Genomic DNA, 25,140 nt, shown 5'->3' on the forward strand with positions numbered 1-25,140 from the left:
GATGCTGTGTTTTGATGTCTTATTTGTGTAGTGAACAGGATAAACTGGTGTTTTTTTCTGGCCTCTCCCCAGAATTCTGTGTTTGGTTTTCACAACGCCACTGTTTGGCAAGTTGTGAATTATTGCATGACGTGAAAGGTGATCCTGTGGTGTGACGAATAACTATGAATAGGCCCAATTGTCACCCGATTCCTTATGTACTACACTTCTTTACAAAAATAGGGACAAGATGGTATTTGGGACACTACTTAGTGGTTCACCGGTTTTATTCAATGCACCGGTGTGGCTGAGTTGCTCTGGAATGCGGTAACACCCAAAGAGGCCCATCCTCAGTAGAACACACACACAGATGAGCATTCTAACAACCCCTTTATTCTATTGCATAAAACAACAGTTTTATTCAATAATAGCATTATAACAATATTGTAATTTCCACTATAATGCGTGACTAAATTGCTTTGGATAAACGTGTCTGCTAAATGTCTTTTATATATATATATATATATCACATAAGACCAGTAGATAATACCGAGAGGACTTAACTACGAACTGGATACTCTACTCAGGTGTTTCTGCTTGGACAGATGCTTAGATAATTATCTTACATTTGATACCTATCTCTGTTACATCCCTTTTCCTTCTCATCTGTCAGCCAGGTGCATCACCAGGTTATGCTGAATCACAGGTGAGTGAGTACGTGTGGGTATCCGTACTATACTGGTGTGGCAGCCCCCCGCACCTCTCCAAAACCGCCATGTAAACTATATATACCAAAAAAAAATGTGGAAAACCCTTCAAATGAGTGGATTCAGCTATTGCACACAGCCATGCAATCTCCATAGTTGAACATTGGCAGTAGAATGGCCCGTACTGAAGAGCCCAGTGACCTTCTTCAACGTGACACCGTCATAGGATGCCACCTTTCCAACAAGTCGGTTCGTCAACTTAATACCCTGCTAGAATTTCCCCGGTCAACTGTAAGAGCTGTTATTGTGAAGTGGAAACGTCTAGGAGCAACAACGGTTCAGCTGCAAAGTGGTAGGACACACAAACTCACAGAACGGGACCGCCGAGTGCTGAACCGCGTAACGCGTAAAAAATCGTCTGTCCTCGATTGCAACACTCACTACCGAGTTCCAAACTGTCTCTGGAAGCAACATCAGCACAAGAAGTGTTTGTCAGGACCTTCATGAAATGGGTTTCCATGGCTGAGCAGCCACACACAAGCCTAAGATCACCATGCGCAATGTCAAGCGTCGGCTGGAGTGGTGTAAAGCTCTCCACCATTGGACTACGGAGCAGTGGAAACCTGTTCTCTGGAGTGATGAATCACGCTTCACCATCTGGCAGTCTTACAGACGAAACTGGCTTTGGCGGATGCCAGGAAAACGCTACCTGCCCGAATGTAGTGCCAACTGTAAAGTTTGGTGGAGGAGGAATAATGGTATGGGGTTGTTTTTCATGGTTCCGGCTAGGCCCCTTAGTTCCAGTGAAGGGAAATCTACAGCATACAATGACATTCTAGATGATTCTGTGCTTCCAACTTTGTGGCAACAGTTTGGGGAAGTCCCTTTTCTATTTCAGTATGACAATGCCTCCGTGCATAAAGTGAGGTCCATACAGAAATGGTGTGGAAGAACTTGACTGGCCTGCACATTGTCCTGACTTCAACCCCATTGAACACCTTTGGGATGAATTGGAATGCCGACTGCAAGCCAGGCTTAATCGCCCAACATCAGTGTCCGACCTCAATAATGCTCTTGTGGCTGAACGGAAGCAAGTCCCCGCAGCAATGTTCCAACATCTAGTGGAAAGCCATCCCAGAAGAGTGGAGGCTGTTATAGCAGCAAAGGGGGAACCAACTCCATATTAATGCCCATGATTTTGGAATGAGATGTTCGACGAGCTTACGTATGTGCGTCCTTTCGAGGGGTTGGGTTAAAAGTGGAAGTCAAAATTTTGGTGGACCTTGTGTGCAATTGACCAATAAAGTGATCTTATCTTTTACTATTGATATCTATTTTTTAAAAATAATGACTCAACCAAGTGTAGCCTGGTCCCAGATCAGTTTGTGCCACCATGGCACCACCTTTTGATTCCAAACATGAAGGAGTGACATGATGTCACAAACAAGCTGGGTAACCCAAGCAAGTCTTAGCCTTGAACAAAATACATCGTTATCTCAGTATCAGTCTGTTTCTGCTGAAAGTTAACCCGCTTCCACTATTTTTCAGATTACAACGCAAGCAAGCCAAACTGATGGAACCAGTGTAAGTGGCAACAAAATGCAGATAACAGAATTTCAATAGAGGTTTATTCTATCATTCTACTCTGTATTCTATTATACCATTATGGTAAACACATTCTATGAAGTACATACTTATAATGTCTCATAGTGTTTACCACTAATGGCTGTTTATCTTGATTACCTTGATGATTATCTATGCGGATTCTTGATGATTATCTTGACGATTATGTTCTGAAAATAAAAATGTGCGTTATTATTTATTGTCATTATTATTATTCAGGAGGACTGAAGTGCCGACTCCGTGGCTGGTAAAAAAAAGTTGTTCTTCCCTTCTCCTTTCTCTCACTTCCTTTCTTGTACCACCTTCTCCCTTTATCCTTCTTCCTTTATCCTTCTCCCTTTATCCTTCTCCCTTTATCCTTCTCCCTTTATCCTTCTACCTCCTTTTCTACTTCCTCTTCCATCTCCTTCTCCTTTATCCTACTTTCTACTCCTTCTCCATCTCCTTTCTCCTTCTTCCTTCTCCTTCCTTTCGCATTCTTCCTTCTTCCTTTGTCTTTCTTCCTTCCTTCTTCAGGAGGACTGACGTGCTGACTGTAACCCCGTGGCTGGCTCCTATAGTCTGGGAGGGGACCTTTGACCCCGAGGTCATAGACGAGGCCTTTATGTCCCAAAACCTCACCATCGCTACCACTGTGTTCGCCGTAGGGAAGTAAGTCACAGACTCCATGTGTAGTAACCTGTTGCAAAGGCAGTGGTTTACATCACTTCCGGTGTGCATGTGCTGCCTTTTATGCACATTTTGCGGCCTCTTTTTTGCGGCTCCAAAAGAAATGTCTGCGTTATTCAAAACCTTATCATGGGGGGGACTATTTTTGTGTCTCAACTGGTGTTAAGGATGTCTTGCTGCTTGGTTAATGAGTATCGGTCCCCCACTGATTTGGCTCATAGCGAGGCTCGAACTCAGAACCTCTGCCTCACAAACACACAAGACCACCCTACGGCAGGTAGCCTAGTGGTTAGCGCGCTGGGCCAGCAACTGAAAGGTTGCTGGATCGAATCCCTGAGCTGACAAGTTAAAATTCTGTCATTCTGAGCAAGGCGATTAACCCACTGTTTACCGGGCGCCGAAGAAGTGGATGTCGATTAAGGCAGCCCCCCCCCCTCCTCCACACCTCTCTGATTCAGAGGGGTTGGGTTAAATGCGGAAGACACATTTCAGTTGAATACATTCAGTTGTACAACTGACTAGGTATCTCCCTTCCTTTTACTGAAGTGTCTGACTCCGTCGCGCCACTGAAACCTAGCTATTCGGCAGCGCAAGTGGGGGACCCTTCGGGCTGAGCAGTGAGTTTCACAGATAACCATATGCTACACTGGGCACCTTGTTCCTGTATAGTGCACTACTTTACTCTATCTCATAGGGGCCCTGGTTAAAAGTAGTTGTCTATAGTAGGTAATAAGGTGCCATTTAGGATTTACACTATAGCCTTATATCAATCCTTTTGCGTCATATTTCCGGATTTAATGCCATCTCATGTTTAATTCAGATTGTCTTGTCAAACTGTCTTATACGTAAACATTTTCACTTGCTTGTGCTATACCTGAACGTTTCACATTCTTCTTTTCTCCAGATCCCTGTAATTAATACATATCTGAATCTGTCACAGATGATGCATCTCATCCCCCCCCCCCCCCCCCCCCCCCCTATCCATCGTTGGAAGATGTAATACCTGTTTTAGTTCTATCGTTTCACATACTTGTTTTTTCGTCTCTGTTTGTCCTTGCAGATACACTCGTTTTCTCCGGGACTTCTTAGAGTCAGCCGAGAAGCACTTCATGGTGAGAATCCGGACCTGTCTATCAAATGGATTGACTGTTATAGTCTAAAGAAGGTCCAGGGATTACTCATTAAAGGAACATTCTGGGCCTGTATTTATAAAGGGATTACTCATTAAAGGAATATTCTGGGCTTGTATTTATAAAGGGATTACTCATTAAAGGAACATTCTGGGCCCGTATTTATGAAGGGATTACTCATTAAAGGAACATTCTGGGCTTGTATTTATAAAGACTACTCTAGGACTAGGTCCACCCTGCCCATGTGATCTTATTCATTGGTCCAAATACTTAATTCAATTTGGTTTAAATCAGTTCATATGAATCCTTTTAATTCAAACCGATAGAAAGTCCATTCAATTAGTTTTAAATCCTTTTAAATTGAAATCGATAAAGTCCATCCCATTTGATTCCAGGTGGGGCTGGACGTGCATTACTACGTGTTCACCGACCTGCCCGGCGACGTGCCCGACAACGTGACTCTGGGTGTCGGCAGACTGCTCAGCATTGTGAGGGTGCCGAAGTTCGACCGCTGGCAGGAGATATCCCTCCGCCGCATGGAGCTCATCCAGGTTATTATAAATAATATATTACATCGTTATCACATTTGAATTAAAGTTTATTTTCAGGATACAGCATACTGTACATAGTAGAATGAAATGCTTACTAACAAGCTCTTCTCTCAGTACAGTAGCTATAGAAATACTATACATGATCCGTGCTTCTACACCTGCATTGCTTGCTGTTTGGGGTTTTAGGCTGGGTTTCTGTACAGCACTTTGAGATATTAGCTGATGTACGAAGGGCTATATAAAAAAATAAACTTGATTGATCTACACATGCTCCAAACTGTCAACAAACTATCAGTTGTAACGGTTAGGGATAGGGTTAGGTTTAGGGATAGGGTTAGGGATAGGTTTAGTTTAGAGTTAGGGTTAGGGATAGGTTAGGTTTAGTTTAGGGATAGGTTTAGTTTAGGGATAGGTTTAGTTTAGGGATAGGTTTAGTTTAGGGATAGGGTTAGGGATAGGTTAGGATGGTATGCCTATTGGGTTAGTGATAGGGTTAGGGTTAGGTTTAGTTTAGGGATAGGGTTAGGTTTAGTTTAGGGTTAGGTTTAAGGTTAAGTTAGGATGATATGCATATTGGGTTAGTGATAGGGTTAGGTTTAGATTAGGGATAGATTTAGGGATAAGGTTAGGTTTAGATTGGGGATAGGGTTAGGTTTAAGGTTAAGTTAGGATGATATGCCTAGTGATAGGGTTTAGTTTAGGGATAGGTTTAGGGTTAGGTTTAGGGATAGGTTTGGGTAGGTTTAGTTTAGGTTTAGGGTTAGGTTTAAGGTTAAGTTAGGATGATATGCATATTGTGTTAGTGCATACTAGATAGTTGAAATATTGTTGACAGTAGACTTTATGGACTTTGTGTATTTTTATCATGTTAGCCCTGCCCTACAAACAAAATTTCCATCTGAGGACAAAGTTTTATTTGATTCGTTGATTTAATATCTACTGAACATCCACCAATCATGTATTTGGGAACAGACTGCCATTAAGGATCACATCCACCGGGGGGCGAACTACATATTCTGCCTGGACGTAGACATGAGGTTCCACGGCCGTGTGGGGCCCGAAGCTCTGGGGAGACTGGTGGCCGGCATCCACCCCTGGTAATACTTACTTACTTATTAAAGGACCAGCGTCTACCCCTGGTAATACTTACTTACTTATTAAAGGACCAGCGTCTACCCCTGGTAATACTTACTTAAAGGGCCAGCGTCCACCCCTGGTAATAATTACTTATTAAAGGACCAGCATCCACCCCTGGTAATACTTACTTACTTAAAGGGCCAGCATCCACCCCTGGTAATACTAACTTAAAGGGCCAGCATCCACCCATGGTAATACTTACTTAAAGGGCCAGCGTCCACCCCTGGTAATACTTACTTACTTAAAGGGCCAGCGTCCACCCCTGGTAATACTTACTTACTTAAAGGGCCAGCATCCACCCCTGGTAATACTTACTTACTTAAAGGGCCAGCATCCACCCCTGGTAATACTTACTTACTTAAAGGGCCAGCATCCACCCCTGGTAATTATTTCTTACTTAAAGGGCCAGCATCCACCCCTGGTAATTATTTCTTACTTAAAGGGCCAGCATCCACCCCTGGTAATTATTTCTTACTTAAAGGGCCAGCATCCACCCCTGGTAATTATTTCTTACTTAAAGGGCCAGCATCCACCCCTGGTAATACTTACTTAAAGGGCCAGCATCCACTCCTGGTAATACTTACTTACGTAAAGGGCCAGCATCCACTCCTGGTAACACTTACTTACTTAAAGGGCCAGCATCCACCCCTGGTAATACTTACTTACTTAAAGGGCCAGCATCCACCCCTGGTAATACTTACTTACTTAAAGGGCCAACATCCACCCCTGGTAATACTTACTTACTTAAAGGGCCAGCATCCACCCCTGGTAATACTTACTTACTTAAATGACCAGCATCCACCCCTGGTAATACTTACTTAAAGGGCCAGCATCCACCCCTGGTAATACTTACTTACTTAAAGGGCCAGCGTCCACCCCTGGTAATACTTACTTACTTAAAGGGCCAGCGTCCACCCCTGGTAATACTTACTTACTTAAAGGGCCAGCATCCACCCCTGGTAATTATTTCTTACTTAAAGGGCCAGCATCCACCCCTGGTAATTATTTCTTACTTAAAGGGCCAGCGTCCACCCCTGGTAATACTTACTTAAAGGGCCAGCATCCACCCCTGGTAATACTTACTTACTTATACGGCCAGCATCCACCCCTGGTAATACTTACTTACTTAAAGGGCCAGCATCCACCCCTGGTAATACTTACTTAAAGGGCCAGCATCCACCCCTGGTAATACTTACTTACTTATACGGCCAGCATCCACCCCTGGTAATACTTACTTACTTAAAGGGCCAGCATCCACCCCTGGTAATACTTACTTACTTAAAGGGCCAGCGTCCACCCCTGGTAATACTTACTTACTTAAAGGGCCAGCATCCACCCCTGGTAATACTTACTTGCTTAAAGGGCCAGTGTCCACCCCTGGTAATACTTACTTACTTAAAGGGCCAGCGTCCACCCCTGGTAATACTTACTTACTTAAAGGGCCAGCATCCACCCCTGGTAATACTTACTTACTTAAAGGGCCAGCATCCACCCCTGGTAATACTTACTTACTTAAAGGGCCAGCATCCACCCCTGGTAATTATTTCTTACTTAAAGGGCCAGCATCCACCCCTGGTAATACTTACTTAAAGGGCCAGCATCCACTCCTGGTAATACTTACTTACTTAAAGGGCCAGCGTCCACCCCTGGTAATACTTACTTACTTAAAGGGCCAGCATCCACCACTGGTAATACTTACTTAAAGGGCCAGCATCCACTCCTGGTAATACTTACTTACTTAAAGGGCCAGCATCCACCCCTGGTAATTATTTATTACTTAAAGGGCCAGCGTCCACCCCTGGTAATACTTACTTAAAGGGCCAGCGTTCACCCCTGGTAATACTTACTTACTTAAAGGGCTAGCATCCACTCCTGGTAATTATTTCTTACTTAAAGGGCCAGCGTCCACCCCTGGTAATTATTTCTTACTTAAAGGACCAGCATCCACCCCTGGTAATACTTACTTACTTAAAGGGCCAGCATCCACCCCTGGTAATACTTACTTACTTAAAGGGCCAGCATCCACCCCTGGTAATACTTACTTACTTAAAGGGCCAGCATCCACCCCTGGTAATACTTACTTACTTAAAGGACCAGCATCCACCCCTGGTAATACTTACTTACTTAAAGGGCCAGCATCCACCCCTGGTAATACTTACTTAAAGGGCCAGCATCCACCCCTGGTAATACTTACTTACTTAAAGGGCCAGCATCCACCCCTGGTAATACTTACTTACTTAAATGACCAGCATCCACCCCTGGTAATACTTACTTACTTAAAGGGCCAGCATCCACTCCTGGTAATACTTACTTACTTAAAGGGCTAGCATCCACTCCTGGTAATTATTTCTTACTTAAAGGGCCAGCATCCACCCCTGGTAATACTTACTTAAAGGGCCAGCATCCACTCCTGGTAATACTTACTTACTTAAAGGGCCAGCATCCACCCCTGGTAATACTTAAAGGGCCAGCGTCCACCCCTGGTAATACTTACTTAAAGGGCCAGCATCCACTCCTGGTAATACTTACTTACTTAAAGGGCCAGCATCCACCCCTGGTAATACTTACTTACTTAAATGACCAGCATCCACCCCTGGTAATACTTACTTAAAGGGCCAGCATCCACTCCTGGTAATACTTACTTATTTAAAGGGCCAGCGTCCATCCCTGGTAATACTTCCTTACTTAAAGGGCCAGTGTCCACCCCTGGCAATAGTTACTTACTTAAAGGGCCAGCATCCACTCCTGGTAATACTTACTTACTTAAAGGGCCAACATCCACTCCTGGTAATACTTACTTATTTAAAGGGCCAGCGTCCACCCCTGGTAATACTTACTTAAAGGGCCAGCGTCCACCCCTGGTAATACTTACTTACTTAAAGGGCCAGCGTCCACTCCTGGTAATACTTACTTACTTAAAGGGCTAGCATCCACTCCTGGTAATTATTTCTTACTTAAAGGGCCAGCATCCACCCCTGGTAATACTTACTTAAAGGGCCAGCATCCACTCCTGGTAATACTTACTTACTTAAAGGGCCAGCATCCACCCCTGGTAATACTTACTTAAAGGGCCAGCATCCACCACTGGTAATACTTACTTAAAGGTCCAACATCCACCCCTGGTAATACTTACTTACTTAAAGGTCCAACATCCACCCCTGGTAATACTTACTTACTTAAAGGGCCAGCATCCACCCCTGGTAATACTTACTTGCTTAAAGGGCCAGCGTCCACCCCTGGTAATACTTACTTACTTAAAGGGCCAGCATCCACCCCTGGTAATAGTTACTTACTTAAGGGGCCAGCATCCACTCCTGGTAATACTTACTTACTTAAAGGGCCAGCGTCCACCCCTGGTAATACTTACTTACTTAAAGGGCCAGCGTCCACCCCTGGTAATACTTACTAATTTAAAACTCTGATGGAGGAAAATGTTGTTGACAACTCTCAACTCAACTTTTATTGTATACGCCAACATGCTGACTACTTCCTGTTGACCTCTTGTCAGGTCTACCTAGCAAAGATGGTTTCTAACCTCAAAGGTCTTTTTTTTGTTTTAAAAAAAAGGTGAAGTAACAATACAAAACTGTCTTGTGTTTTTGAAGGTTCTACATGGACCCCCGGAGCCAGTACCCCTACGAGCGGAGGACCATCTCCACAGCCTACATACCCTTGGACCAGGGAGACTTCTACTACCAGGCCAACATATTCGGAGGAGCGTTAGAGGATATTCACCGGCTGACCAAGACGTGCAGGGAGCACCTGGAGGTAGGTACTTACGCACGCAGGCATACGGTTAGTCACTCACGTACAGTACTCACCTCACCCCATCCCTTCCTCTACCCCCTTCCTCCGTCTAGGTGGATAAGTCAATGGGTGTGGAGGCTGTGTGGCAGGAAGAGAGTCACCTGAATTGGTACCTGTTGAGGAACAAGCCCACCAAGCTCCTGTCACCGGAGTATGTTTGGGACGACGCTAAAGGACAGGATGCCAAGGAGATAAAACTGGTCCGCTTCTCCTCTGTCATTAAGAACAAGGCAGAGGTCAGGGAGAACCTCTGAGAGGAGAGAAAGAATATTTGTCTTTGACACAAGCTGCAGGGAAGAGCGGAGAAACGTGGAGAGGATGGAAGGAGGAGAGGATGGAAGGAGGAGAGGAAAGAGGGAAGGAGGAGAGGAGAGAGAACTCTTATCTTTAATACAGACTGTTACTTTACCTGGTTTTATTTTATATTTTTGCACACTGCACTTTTGGTTCAGTGAAATATGGGTTTGTTCTTGTTTAGTGTCTTTGTGACATAGGCTATGCTCGAAACGACACCCTAGAGCTCCTGGTTAAGAAGTGCACTATTTAGGGTGCCAACTCAGACTTAGCTGTCTTTGCCCTATGTACAATGGGGTCCATCAGTTTTGCCATGTTTGATAAAGATGAGAAAAAAGACTGTATAAAATAAATAATACTATATTGTAAGCCTGTGCTCCAAAAAAATTGGGTAATTATATTATAATAATACAATTGCTCAGAGAAAGAGATTTTGTTAAACAATTAATAATAAAAAAATAAAAAAATAAAATAGATATGAGTTAAAATGATCAGAACCCCTCTGTACTCCAGCACCCTACCCTTGTGAGGATAACGACGCTGAGCCTTTGATAAAGGTCGCACGGTAACAGTCACACTCCCCACTTTAAAAACGGCCATATCTTTCTTACAATCAGGGGCCAAGTGTATGTTTTTGTAGGTATCTGTTCGTGCTTGAATGCAATACAAAACAAGTTATTGTTTAAATGTACCTTTTCATGCAACAAAATCTCTAATTAGTGCTTGTAGCAGAGTCACAGCCAGTCAAGATCTTACATAACATGAGGTTCTTTAGTGATAATCCATTAATGTAACATATTATCTGATAAATTACTTAGTTGACTACATCAACACTATATTAAACTCTATATCATCACTATATCACTATATCAACACTACATCACTATATCAACACTACATTACTACATCAACACTACATCAACACTACGTCACTATATCAAGACTATATCACTATATCAACACTACATCAACACTACATCAACACTATATCAACACTATATCACTATATCAACACTATATCAACACTACATCACTATATCAACACTATATCAACACTATATCAACACTACATCACTATATTAACACTATATATATATCAACACTATATCACTATATCAACACTACATCACTACATCAACACTATATCATTATATCACTACATCACTACATCAACACTACATCACTACATCAACACTATATCAACACTATATCACTATATCAACACTATATCAACACTACATCACTACATCAACACTATATCAACACTATATCACTATATCAACACTATATCAACACTACATCACTACATCAACACTATATCAACACTATATCAACACTACATCACTATATCAACACTATATCAACATTACATCACTACATCAACACTACATCACTACATCATCACTATATCAACACTATATCAACATTATATCACTATATCATCACTACATCAACACTACATCAACACTACATCAACACTACAACACTACATCAACACTACATCAACACTATATCAACACTATATCAACACTATATCAACACTATATCACTACACCAACACTATATCACTATCACTACATCACTATATCAACACTACATCAACACACCATCACTATATCAACACTATATCAACACTACATCAACACTACATCACTACATCAACACTATATCAACACTATATCACTACATCAACACTACATCAACACTACATCAACACTACATCACTATATCAACACTACATCAACACTACATCAACACTACATCAACACTACATCAACACTACATCAACACTATATCAACACTACATCAACACTACATTACTACATCAACACTACATCAACACTACGTCACTATATCAAGACTATATCACTATATCAACACTACATCAACACTACATCAACACTATATCAACACTATATCACTATATCAACACTATATCAACACTACATCACTATATCAACACTATATCAACACTATATCAACACTACATCACTATATTAACACTATATATATATCAACACTATATCACTATATCAACACTACATCACTACATCAACACTATATCATTATATCACTACATCACTACATCAACACTACATCACTACATCAACACTATATCAACACTATATCACTATATCAACACTATATCAACACTACATCACTACATCAACACTATATCAACACTATATCAACACTACATCACTATATCAACACTATATCAACATTACATCACTACATCAACACTACATCACTACATCATCACTATATCAACACTATATCAACATTATATCACTATATCATCACTACATCAACACTACATCAACACTATATCAACACTACATCAACACTACATCAACACTACATCAACACTATATCAACACTATATCAACACTATATCAACACTATATCACTACACCAACACTATATCACTATCACTACATCACTATATCAACACTACATCAACACACCATCACTATATCAACACTATATCAACACTACATCAACACTACATCACTACATCAACACTATATCAACACTATATCACTACATCAACACTACATCAACACTACATCAACACTACATCACTATATCAACACTACATCAACACTACATCAACACTACATCAACACTATATCAACACTATATCAACACTACATCAACACTACATCAACACTACATCAACACTACATCAACACTACATCAACACTACATCAACACTACATCAACACTATATCAACACTATATCAACACTATATCACTACATCAACACTATATCACTATATCAACACTATATCACTATATCAACACTACATCAACACTATATCACTACATCAACACTATATCAACACTGTATCAACACTACATCAACACTATATCACTACATCAACACTACATCAACACTACATCACTACATCAACACTACATCACTACATCAACACTATATCAACACTACATCAACACTACATCACTACATCAACACTACATCACTACATCAACACTACATCACTACATCAACACTACATCAACACTACATCACTACATCAACACTACATCACTACATTAACACTAAATCAACACTACATCAACACTATATTCAACACTACATCAACACTATATCAACACTATATAACTACATCACTACATCAACACTACATCAACACTACATCAACACTATATCACTACATCACTACATCAACACTACATCAACACTATATCAACACTATATCACTATATCAACACTATATCAACACTACATCAACACTATATCAACACTACATCAACACTACATCAACACTATATCAACACTATATCACTATATCAACACTACATCAACACTATATTCAACACTACATCAACACTACATCAACACTACATCAACACTACATCAACACTACATCAACACTACATCAACACTATATCAACACTATATCACTATATCAACACTACATCAACACTACATCAACACTACATCAACACTACATCAACACTATATCACTATATCAACACTACATCAACAATATATCAACACTACATCAACACTACATCAACACTACATCACTACATCAACACTATATCAACACTATATCAACACTATATCACTACATCACTACATCAACACTACATCAACACTACATCAACACTACATCAACACTATATCACTACATCAACACTACATCAACACTATATCACTATATCAACACTATATCACTATATCAACACTACATCAACACTACATCAACACTACATCAACACTACATCAACACTACATCAACACTACATCAACACTACATCAACACTACATCAACACTATAATCACTACATCAACACTACATCAACACTAAATCAACACTACATCAACACTATATTCAACACTATATCAACACTACATCAACACTATATCAACACTATATCAACACTACATCAACACTACATCAACACTACATCAACACTATATCACTACATCAACACTACATCAACACTACATCAACACTATATCAACACTACATCAACACTATATTCAACACTATATTCAACACTATATCATCACTACATCAACACTACATCAACACTATATCACTATATCACTATATCAACACTACATCACTACATCAACACTATATCAACACTACATCAACACTATATTCAACACTACATCAACACTATATCACTATATCACTTTTTCAACACTACATCAACACTACATCAACACTACATCACTATATCACTATATCAACACTACATCACTACATCAACACTATATCAACACTACATCAACACTATATTCAACACTACATCAACACTATATCACTATATCATCACTACATCAACACTACATCAACACTATATCACTATATCATCACTACATCAACACTACATCAACACTATATCATCACTACATCAACACTACATCAACACTATATCACTATATCATCACTACATCAACACTACATCAACACTATTTTACTATATCAACACTACATCAACACTACATCACTACATCAACACTATATCACTACATCAACACTATATCAACACTATATCACTATATCATCACTACATCAACACTACATCAACACTATATCACTATATCATCACTACATCAACACTACATCAACACTACATCACTACATCAACACTATATCACTACATCAACACTACATCACTACATCATCACTATATCAACACTACATCACTACATCAACACTACATCAAACACTACATCAACACTATATCAACACTACATCAAACACTACATCAACACTATATCAACCACTACATCAACACTATATCAACACTATATCAATGCTTTTGTTGATTTTCGGTAATGGAGATGAATTAAATCAGCAAACATATCAGTTTTACACATGAAAAGTTTTAAAGTAATGTCCAATCATTAACCTAAAAAGGATAATAATGTTTATTTAACTTCTTATGGCTGCAGGGGCAGTATTGAGTAGCTTGGATGAAAGGTACACAGAGGTGCCCAGTGTAAACGGCCTACTCCTCTGTCATAGTTGCTAATATTTGCATATTATTATTATTAGTATTGGATAGAAAACACTCTGAAGTTTCTAAAACTGTTTGAATTATGTCTGTGAGTATAACATAACTCATATGGAACTCAAGTTCCACTTCCTGTTTGAATTTTTTCTGAGGGTGGCAGATTTTCAACCAAGCTCTCATTGAAATTGCAGCGAGATATAGATGAGTTTTCACTTCCTACGGCTTCCACTAGATGTCAACAGTCAATAGAACTAAGTCTGATGACTCTAATGTGAAGGGGGGCCGAAGGAGACAGGAATTAGTCACCACTGCCACGAGCTGACCATGCTTTGACCACGCGCGTTCACGTGATAGGCAGCTGCGTTCCATCGCTCAACTGAAGTAATGTAATTCTCCGGTTGGAACGTTATTCAAGATGTATGTTAACAACATTCTAAAGATTGATTCAGTACATCGTTTGACATGTTTCTACTGACTGTAATGGAACGTTTGGACATTTCGTCACGTTATAGTGGTCGCGCTTTGAGACTTTGGAATTGTTTACCAAATGCGCTAACCAAAGTAGCTAATTGGACATAAATAACGGACATTATCGAACAAATCAAGCATTTATTGTGGACCTGGGATTCCTAGGACAGCATTCTGATGAAGTTCATCAAAGGTAAGGAAACATTTATCATGTCATTTCTGGTTTCTGTTGAGTCCAACATGGCAGCTAATTTGACTATTGTTCTGAGCTCCGTCTCAGATTATTGCATGATTTGCTTTTTCCGTAAATTAAAAAAAAAAATCTGACACAGCGGTTGCATTAAGGAGAGCTATATCTATAATTCCATGCGTATAACTTGTATTATCATCTACATTTATGATGAGTATTTCTGTTGAATCGATGTGGCTATGCAAAATCACTTGATGTTTTTGGAACTAGTGAATGTAACGTGCCAATGTAAACTCAGATTTTTTGATATAAATATGAACTTTATCAAACAAAACATGCTTGTATTGTGTAACATGAAGACCTATGAGTGTCATCTGATGGAGATCATCAAAGGTTAGTGATAAATGTTACGTCTATTTCTGCTTTTTGTGACTGCTATATTTCGCTGGAAAAATGGCTGTGCTTATTGTGGTTTGGTGTGACCTAACATAATCGTTTGTAGTGCTTTCGCTGAATAGCATATTTGAAATCGGACACTTTGGTGGGATTAACAACAAGATTACCTTTTAAAATGATATAAGATACATGTATGTTTGAGGAATTTTAATTATGAGATTTCTGTTGTTTGTATTTGGCACCCTGCACTTTCACTGGCTGTTGTCCTATCGATCCCGTTAGCGGGATTGCAGCCACAAGAAGTTTTAACTAGGCAAGTCAGCTAAGAACAAATTCTTATTTACAATGACGGCCTACCGGGGAACAGTGGGTCAACTGCCTTGTTCAGGGGCAGAAAGACATATTTTTACATTGTCAGCTCGGAGATTCGATCGGAGATTCGATCTAGCAACCTTTCGGTTACTGGCCCAACGCTCTACCCACTAGGCTACCTGCCACCCCTACACTCTAACCACTAGGCTACCTACCTCCCCTACGCTCTACCCACTAGGCTACCTACCTCCCCTACGCTCTACCCACTAGGCTACCTGCCGTCCCTACACTCTAACCACTAGACTACCTGCCGCCCCTACACTCTAACCACTAGGCTACCTACCCCCCTACACTCTAACCACTAGACTACCTGCCGCCCCTACACTCTAACCACTAGGCTACCTGCCGCCTCTACACTCTAACCACTAGACTACCTACCGCCTCTACACTCTAACCACTAGGCTACCTGCCGCCTCTACACTCTAACCACTAGGCTACCTGCCGCCCCTACACTCTAACCACTAGGCTACCTGCCGCCCCTACGCTCTAACCACTAGGCTACCTGCCGTCCCTACACTCTAACCACTAGGCTACCTGCCTGCCCTACACTCTAACCACTAGGCTACCTGCCTCCCCTACGCTCTAACCACTAGGCTACCTGCCGTCCCTACACTCTAACCACTAGGCTACCTGCCTGCCCTACACTCTAACCACTAGGCTACCTGCCGCCCCTACGCTCTAACCACTAGGCTACCTGCCGTCCCTACACTCTAACCACTAGACTACCTGCCGCCCCTACACTCTAACCACTAGGCTACCTGCCGCCTCTACACTCTAACCACTAGGCTACCTGCCGCCTCTACACTCTAACCACTAGACTACCTGCCGCCTCTACACTCTAACCACTAGGCTACCTGCCGCCTCTACACTCTAACCACTAGACTACCTACCGCCTCTACACTCTAACCACTAGGCTACCTACCGCCTCTACACTCTAACCACTAGGCTACCTACCGCCTCTACACTCTAACCACTAGGCTACCTACCGCTCCTACACTCTAACCACTAGGCTACCTACCGCCTCTACACTCTAACCACTAGGCTACCTACCGCCTCTACACTCTAACCACTAGGCTACCTGCCGCCTCTACACTCTAACCACTAGGCTACCTGCCGCCCCCACGCTCTAACCACTAGGCTACCTGCCGCCCCTACGCTCTAACCACTAGGATACCTGCCGTCCCTACACTCTAACCACTAGGCTACCTGCCGTCCCCACACTCTAACCACTAGGCTACCTGCCGCCTCTACACTCTAACCACTAGACTACCTACCACCACTACACTCTAACCACTAGACTACCTGCCGCCCCTACACTCTAACCACTAGACTACCTGCCGCCTCTACACTCTAACCACTAGGCTACCTGCCGCCTCTACACTCTAACCACTAGACTACCTACCGTCATCTAATGCTTTTAATGGAGATATCATTTGCTGTAGAATAAAGGGGAGAAGTTGCAAGTCACGCTTGTTTAAACCATCATAACTTCTGATGGAGTCGAGTTAGAAACATTATGAAGTGTACTCAATAAACTATAAAAAGCCATTTCTCATTGTGTGTGTATATATATATAGCATCAAGTGACTCTGAATTATATGTATGTTATGTAGACGCTAACCATGGCGTGACCTTTGACACTTGGATTGGAACTGATGCTATGGTCAGATGACATGAAAATATAGCTGCTGCAGCCTATCTGCCTAACGCTGCACTTAATGTAACTAATCCAAGGAATCTCCTGGATGAGCCGTCTTTTTACAGGAAGTATTTCAGAAGGGAAACGCGTGTGATGATAATGTCCAGGCCTACCGGGGAACAGTGGGTTAACTGCCTTGTTCAGGGGCACAGTGGGTTAACTGCCTTGTTCAGGGGCACAGTGGGTTAACTGCCTTGTTCAGGGGCACAGTGGGTTAACTGCCTTGTTCAGGGGAACAGTGGGTTAACTGCCTTGTTCAGGGGCAGTTTCCCAATCCTGGAGATATCAGTTAATGCATTAACACACTAAGCCCTTTGATTAGTGGAATTAGATGTGTTTTAGATGTGTTTTAGGTGTGTTTTAGGTGTGTTTTAGGTGTGTTTTAGGTGTGTTTTAGGTGTGTTTTAGGTGTGTTTTAGATGTGTTTTAGGTGTGTTTTAGGTGTGTTTTAGGTGTGTTTTAGATGTGTTGTAGGTGTGTTGTAGGTGTGTTGTAGGTGTGTTTTAGATGTGTTTTAGGTGTGTTTTAGGTGTGTTTTAGGTGTGTTTTAGGTGTGTTTTAGGTGTGTTTTAAGTGTGTTAGGACAGTTTTTTTGTTGTTGTTGCCCTGGCACCACACAGCTGATTCAAATGATCAAAGCTTGATGAGTTGATTATTTGAATCAGCTGTGTAGTGCTAGTGTAACGGATGTGAAATGGCTAGCTAATTAGCGGTGGTGCACGCTAATAGCGTTTCAATCGGTTACGTCACTCGCTTTGAGACCTTGAAGTAGTGGTTCCCCTTGCTCTGTAAGGGCCGCAGCCTTTGTGGAGCGATGAGTAACGATGCTACGTGGGTGTCAGTTGTTGATGTGTGCAGAGGGTCCCTGGTTCGCGCCCGGGTCGGGGCGAGGGGACGGACGTAAAGTTAAAACTTACACTAGGGAAAAACAACAAAATGTGCACCCCTTGAGGTACCCAGGACTGAGTTATGGGAAACGTTGGGGAATCTGCTTTAAAAATAAAGTTGACTAAGCTACTAGTTACTTCACACTGGAAGAAGTAAAGCTACATTAATTCTACCCTTTAATATAGTTTATTTAACTAAAGCTACATTAATTCTACCGTTGAATATAGTTTATTTAACTAAAGCTACATTAATTCTACCCTTTAATATAGTTTATTTAACTAAAGCTGCATTAATTCTACCCTTTAATATAGTTGATTTATCTAAAGCTACATTAATTCTACCCTTTAACATAGTTTATTTAACTAAAGCTACATTAATTCTACCCTTTAACATAGTTTATTTAACTAAAGCTACATTAATTCTACCCTTTAATATAGTTTATTTAACTAAAGCTACTTGGGTAAAGTAGTTCACTACATCCAAACTACGTCATGATAAATTATCAGATCTAAACCTGAAATGTCATAGACTCTAAATTGCAGGAACAGATCACGTTGGAGTCCGATGTTAAATAGCAAGAACAGATCAGTCTGGAGTCAGATTTTAAATAGCAAGAACAGATCAGTCTGGAGTCAGATTTTAAATAGCAAGAACAGATCAGTCTGGAGTCAGATGTTAAATAGGAAGAACAGATCAGTCTGGAGTCAGATGTTAATAGGAAGAACAGATCAGTCTGGAGTCAGATGTTAATAGGAAGAACAGATCAGTCTGGAGTCAGATTTTAAATAGCAAGAACAGATCAGTCTGGAGTCCGATGTTAACAGAATGTGTAATTTAGCCAATTAAATACACAAATGATGTTTCAAGTGAGAATTAGAAAGGAAATTCTTGCCTACTTCCCCCATGGTCTATTTAATCTTTGCAAAAAAACAAAAGTGGTGTGTAATTCCAGTAGTAATGAAATACTGAAAACACTACCAAGTTTAGAATTCAGTTCAACTACCACTAAGCTACCGTAAAAATGTAGTTCAATTACTAGTTGAATTACATGTAGTTCACTACTCCCCACCACTGGGCTAGGGAATTCTGATCCTAGATCTGTGGTTAGGTTAGTATCTAATGCCTATGGTTAGGAATAGGGTTAGGGAATTCTGATCCTAGATCTGTGGTTAGGTTAGTATCTAATGCCTATGGTTAGGAATAGGGTTAGGGAATTCTGATCCTAGATCTGTGGTTAGGTTAGTATCTAATGCCTATGGTTAGGAATAGGGTTAGGGAATTCTGATCCTAGGTCTGTGGTTAGGTTAGTATCTAATGCCTATGGTTAGGAATAGGGTTAGGGAATTCTGATCCTAGATCTGTGGTTAGGTTAGTATCTAATGCCTAGGGTTAGGAATATGGTTAGGGAATTCTGATCCTAGATCTGTGGTTAGGTTAGTATCTAATGCCTAGGGTTAGGAATATGGTTAGGGAATTCTGATCCTAGATCTGTGGTTGGAGCAACATGTACCTCAAGCAGGGAGAGAGGGAGAGAAATGTTCATAGCAGCTCACTGGCTCCATCTAGTGGATAGACACTGTCATTTATTTTAGGAATACACACACTCCCACACACACACTGTGGTTAGGTTAGTATCTAATGTTAAGGAAATCTGATCCCAGAAATGTGGTTAGGTTATTATCTAATGCCTATGGTTAGGAATTAGGGTTAAGGAAATATGATCCTAGGTCTGTCGTAAATTACCTCAACTGTTCACAGCATAGAGGTAGTTACAGGATACACCTTAGTATCTGTCCCATTATGGTGTCTGTGAGAGCATGGGCAGAGTCATTTTCATCTGGTCCATTTTCTTCTTCTACTACGTGTATGAGTTGGTAAACAACACGAGGGGGTGCATACTGCCACCTGGAGGCTGTTGTTTGAATAGGAATAAAAGCCAAGGTTCACTATTTTCTGCCACCTGCAGTTATGGAATGTTTTGCTCACATGTATAATTCATTGGCTGATCCCTCCTAATGACCTGGATGGAATTACGTGATCCTTCCTTAACCCATAGGAAGTCCCACCCAGTGGTGAAAGTCCTCAATGGTGCTACCCATACCTATAACGGGCTTCTGGGTACTAGAGTCCTCTATTGATCTCTGTGGTTCACAGAGAGAGGGGAGTGGATGGCTAGAGGCTGAACACTGTCGTAATGTATACACAAATGTTACGTTGTTTACGGTTGCATATCTAGTAAGTGTTATGGGGGAGGTCTACCACGTGAAACCAGTGTTTCAACCATCATGCCAAGAAAATAATTCCCTCTTAGACTGAGGGTGAGGTGACAGGCAAGGCTACCTCATCACAAGAGCGTGAGTTGGACTAACCTCTGCTATATAGGCCTAATCAAGGTTAAATACATGAAGATCACAATTCCATTAAAAAATGAGTCATAGTCCTGTTACACGTGTCCTTTCAGAATGTAAGTACTGGCCGAGTGTTAGTGATCTTAGGGCAGGCAAATTCAAATCTGGACCTCTTTCATTTCCCCCTCTCGAATCAAGGACTGATTTTTACACCTGGGACACCCAGGTGGGTGCAATGAATTATCAGGTAGAACAGAAACAGTGCACCAGACCTCCAGGCTCTTATTTGAATCCCGTCTTAGGGTTTACTCCAAGTAAAACCTCTCTCTCTCACACACACACACACACACACACACACACACACACACACACACACACACACACACACACACACACACACACACACACACACACACACACACACACACACACACACACACACACACACACACACACACACACACACACACACACACGTGTAAGAGGAACTTTAAGTGAGGCAGCTGTGAGAGGAGCTCGTCCATCCTATTGAAAAGAAGTGTGACACAAAGTGGAATGTTCAGCGACACCTGGCTTACTCGTAAATGCCTTTACAGCACATTACTGTAAAGTTTATTTCCAATGCTCAATGCCTATAAAACCGTTGGCCTAAAGCATGTGAGGCGAACTAGATAATCCCTACACTACAGGAACAACATGTCCTGCAACAGTTCACATTAGCTACTAGATTAATAACGTACAGCGTTTCATTATTACAGAGCGGTATAGCAACAAGAGAAAAGAAAAGCAAGGAGATATACTTTCCTTAAAGACCAAAATAAATTCTGGAATGTGGCTGATGGAGGAAAATGGCAGCCAAATCCTGGTCACTCCCAGATGACCTGTCCTTCAGAGATCCAGTTCTCTTGTTGTGTGGACACAGCTTCTATAAAAAAAACTCTGTCTAGAGAGAATCTGGGAACCCAAGGAATCTCCTGGATATCCACTTTATAAGCTAATATCCTTAATGGATCCTTTACTTTACTTGGCTTTGAGGAACTTCTTACAGGACAGAGAACAGTCATTTTCAGACTCCCCTTGCCTCAGAAACTCAAGCTCATCTGTCTAGGCGACGGTGTCTATATAGAATTGGTATTTGTTGTCTTGGCTACAGGACCTTTTTAGGAACACCATTATTTTGGTCTAACTGAGATTTACTGTCAGGGCCCAGGTCTGGCAGAATCTGTGCAGAAGATCTAGGTGCTGCTGTAGGCCCTCCTTGGTTGGTGACAGAAGCACCAGATCATCAGCAAACAGTAGACATTAGATTCTAGTAAGGTGAGGCCGGGTGCTACAGGCTGTTCTAGTGACCTCGCCAATTCATTGATATATGTGTTGTTGAGGTTGGGGCTTAAGCTGCATCCCTGTCTCACGCAATGACCCTGAGAAAAGAAATCTGTGTGTTTTATTGCCAATTTTAATTTTAAAAGCACACTTGTTATTTGTCTACATGGATTTTATAATGTAATAGGCTTTCCCCCTAACACCGCATTCCATCCATTTGTATAGCAGACCCTCATGCCAAATTGAGTCAAAAGCTTTTTTGAAATCAACAAAGCTTGAGAAGACTTTGACTTTGTTTTGTTTAGTTTGTTTGTCACTAAGGGTGTGCAACTGCTAGAAATAAGCCATTTTCTCGGTAGTAATGGTGGAAACATAACGTTCACGAATCTGCCCTCAATGTATTATCTATGACACTCAGAGGCTGCCATAAAGCCTATAATCACAATATTATCTCAGTGATGTTTTTTTTTAGGTCACACAGCTAGATATCTACGAGCAATTTAGAGCAGATCAAAAATGTGCTTGCTAGCTAGCAAACGTTAGCCAGCTATCTAGCTAGGTTAACAACACTATATCAACTCTATACATCAACTTGTGCTTGCTAGCTAGCAAACGTTAGCCATCTATCTAGCTAGGTTAACAACACTATATCAACTCTATACATCAACTTGTGCTTGCTAGCTAGCAAACGTTAGCCATCTATCTAGCTAGGTTAACAACACTATATCAACTCTATACATCAACTTGTGCTCTAGCAAACGTTAGCCATCTATCTAGCTAGGTTAACAACACTATATCAACTCTATACATCAACTTGTGCTCTAGCAAACGTTAGCCATCTATCTAGCTAGGTTAACAACACTATATCAACTCTATACATCAACTTGTGCTCTAGCAAACGTTAGCCATCTATCTAGCTAGGTTAGCTAAGGAAACATGCAGTAAGTCAACGTTGTGCTTGCTAGCTAGCAAACGTTAGCCAGCTATCTAGCTGGCCACGGGGAGAAATGATGGTGCCTGTAAGTGTGACATACTCTATTTTTTTCTCTATTTTATATATTCTATTTTTCTTTTAGAATTTGACTAGAATTAGAATCTTGCTTATTGACAATGTTTGTTGTGTCCATGTGCAGCAATAATATAATTTACAGTAGACATTGCCCCTATATTTGTCACACCCTGATCTGTTTCACCTTTTGCCTGACCCTGTTCGATTAATAAACTGTTGTTACTTCGACGTTGTCTGCATCTGGGTCTTACCTTGAAACGTGATAATATCAGTGTGAATGCTATTGAAGCCATGCAATTACTTAGAACAATGTGGACGGCAATTATTATATATATGTTTAAAACCTTTATTTAACCAGGAAGGGCTCATTGAGATTTAAAATCTCTTTTCAAGAGCGTCCTGGCCAAGATAGGCAGCACCAAGTCATTACAAAAATGACAGACAGACAACATGAAAAACTACAAGTAATCTAGTAAAAACCATAGAATTCACAAGAGTATGAGTTCAAGTTAATGTATTTAGCAAAGATACGTGTACATTTTGTTATTTCATTTTCATTTCATTTGATATTTCATTTTGGCCATTTAACAAACTACAACTGACATTGGAGTTGATTCCGAGGCAACACACGAAAGACCGTAAATACATCAGTTAAAGCATCCATATTGATCACGTTTTAATTGGCCAGTGAGGGGCCCAACCTTGGCACACTCACAACTTGTTTATTCATCAAAACACAGCCCTTCGGCTCCAACACCAGCAAGTCCACCGATAATTGTGAAAGTGAAAACAGCAAAAATATTTCTGAAACGCCACTGAACCTATAACGCTACCAACTGTCCTTAGATTTACCATTACGCTAGGTTAGTTAAAATAGAGCCCTTAGGTTTACCATTGTGTCAGGTTAGTTAAAATAGAGCCCTTAGGTTTGCCATTGTGTCAGGTTAGTTAAAATAGAGCCCTTAGATTTACCATTGTGTCAGGTTAGTTAAAATAGAGCCCTTAGGTTTACCATTGTGTCAGGTTAGTTAATAAAATAGAGCCCTTAGATTTACCATTGTGTCAGGTTAGTTAATAAAATAGAGCCCTTAGATTTACCATTGTGTCAGGTTAGTTAAAATAGAGCCCTTAGGTTTGCCATTGTGTCAGGTTAGTTAATAAAATAGAGCCCTTAGATTTACCATTGTGTCAGGTTAGTTAAAATAGAGCCCTTAGGTTTACCATTGTGTCAGGTTAGTTAATAAAATAGAGCCCTTAGATTTACCATTGTGTCAGGTTAGTTAATAAAATAGAGCCCTTAGATTTACCATTGTGTCAGGTTAGTTAAAATAGAGCCCTTAGGTTTGCCATTGTGTCAGGTTAGTTAAAATAGAGCCCTTAGGTTTACCATTGTGTCAGGTTAGTTAAAATAGGGCCCTTAGATTTACCATTGTGTCAGGTTAGTTAAAATAGGGCCCTTAGATTTACCATTGTGTCAGGTTAGTTAAAATAGAGCCCTTAGATGTACCATTGTGTCAGGTTAGTTAAAATAGAGCCCTTAGGTTTA

General features: G+C 40.9%; 1 protein-coding gene across 1 annotated transcript in view; it reads left to right on the forward strand.

Annotated features, from left to right (window-relative positions):
- LOC129868033 (globoside alpha-1,3-N-acetylgalactosaminyltransferase 1-like) overlaps positions 1-10,388 on the forward strand; it is a 30,549-nt gene extending 20,161 nt beyond the window's left edge. Inside the window, exons 4-11 of the mRNA XM_055941605.1 lie at positions 653-685; positions 2,235-2,270; positions 2,826-2,960; positions 4,039-4,090; positions 4,504-4,659; positions 5,632-5,756; positions 9,402-9,564; positions 9,657-10,388. Coding sequence (XP_055797580.1) covers positions 653-685; positions 2,235-2,270; positions 2,826-2,960; positions 4,039-4,090; positions 4,504-4,659; positions 5,632-5,756; positions 9,402-9,564; positions 9,657-9,857 — 901 coding nt within the window. The 3' untranslated portion in view covers positions 9,858-10,388. The remainder of the gene's footprint in view (positions 1-652; positions 686-2,234; positions 2,271-2,825; positions 2,961-4,038; positions 4,091-4,503; positions 4,660-5,631; positions 5,757-9,401; positions 9,565-9,656) is intronic.
- The last annotated feature ends 14,752 nt before the right edge of the window (positions 10,389-25,140 follow it).

The sequence above is a fragment of the Salvelinus fontinalis genome, chromosome 13 (genome assembly GCF_029448725.1).
Source record: "Salvelinus fontinalis isolate EN_2023a chromosome 13, ASM2944872v1, whole genome shotgun sequence".
In the NCBI taxonomy this organism is placed as follows: Eukaryota; Metazoa; Chordata; class Actinopteri; order Salmoniformes; family Salmonidae; genus Salvelinus; species Salvelinus fontinalis.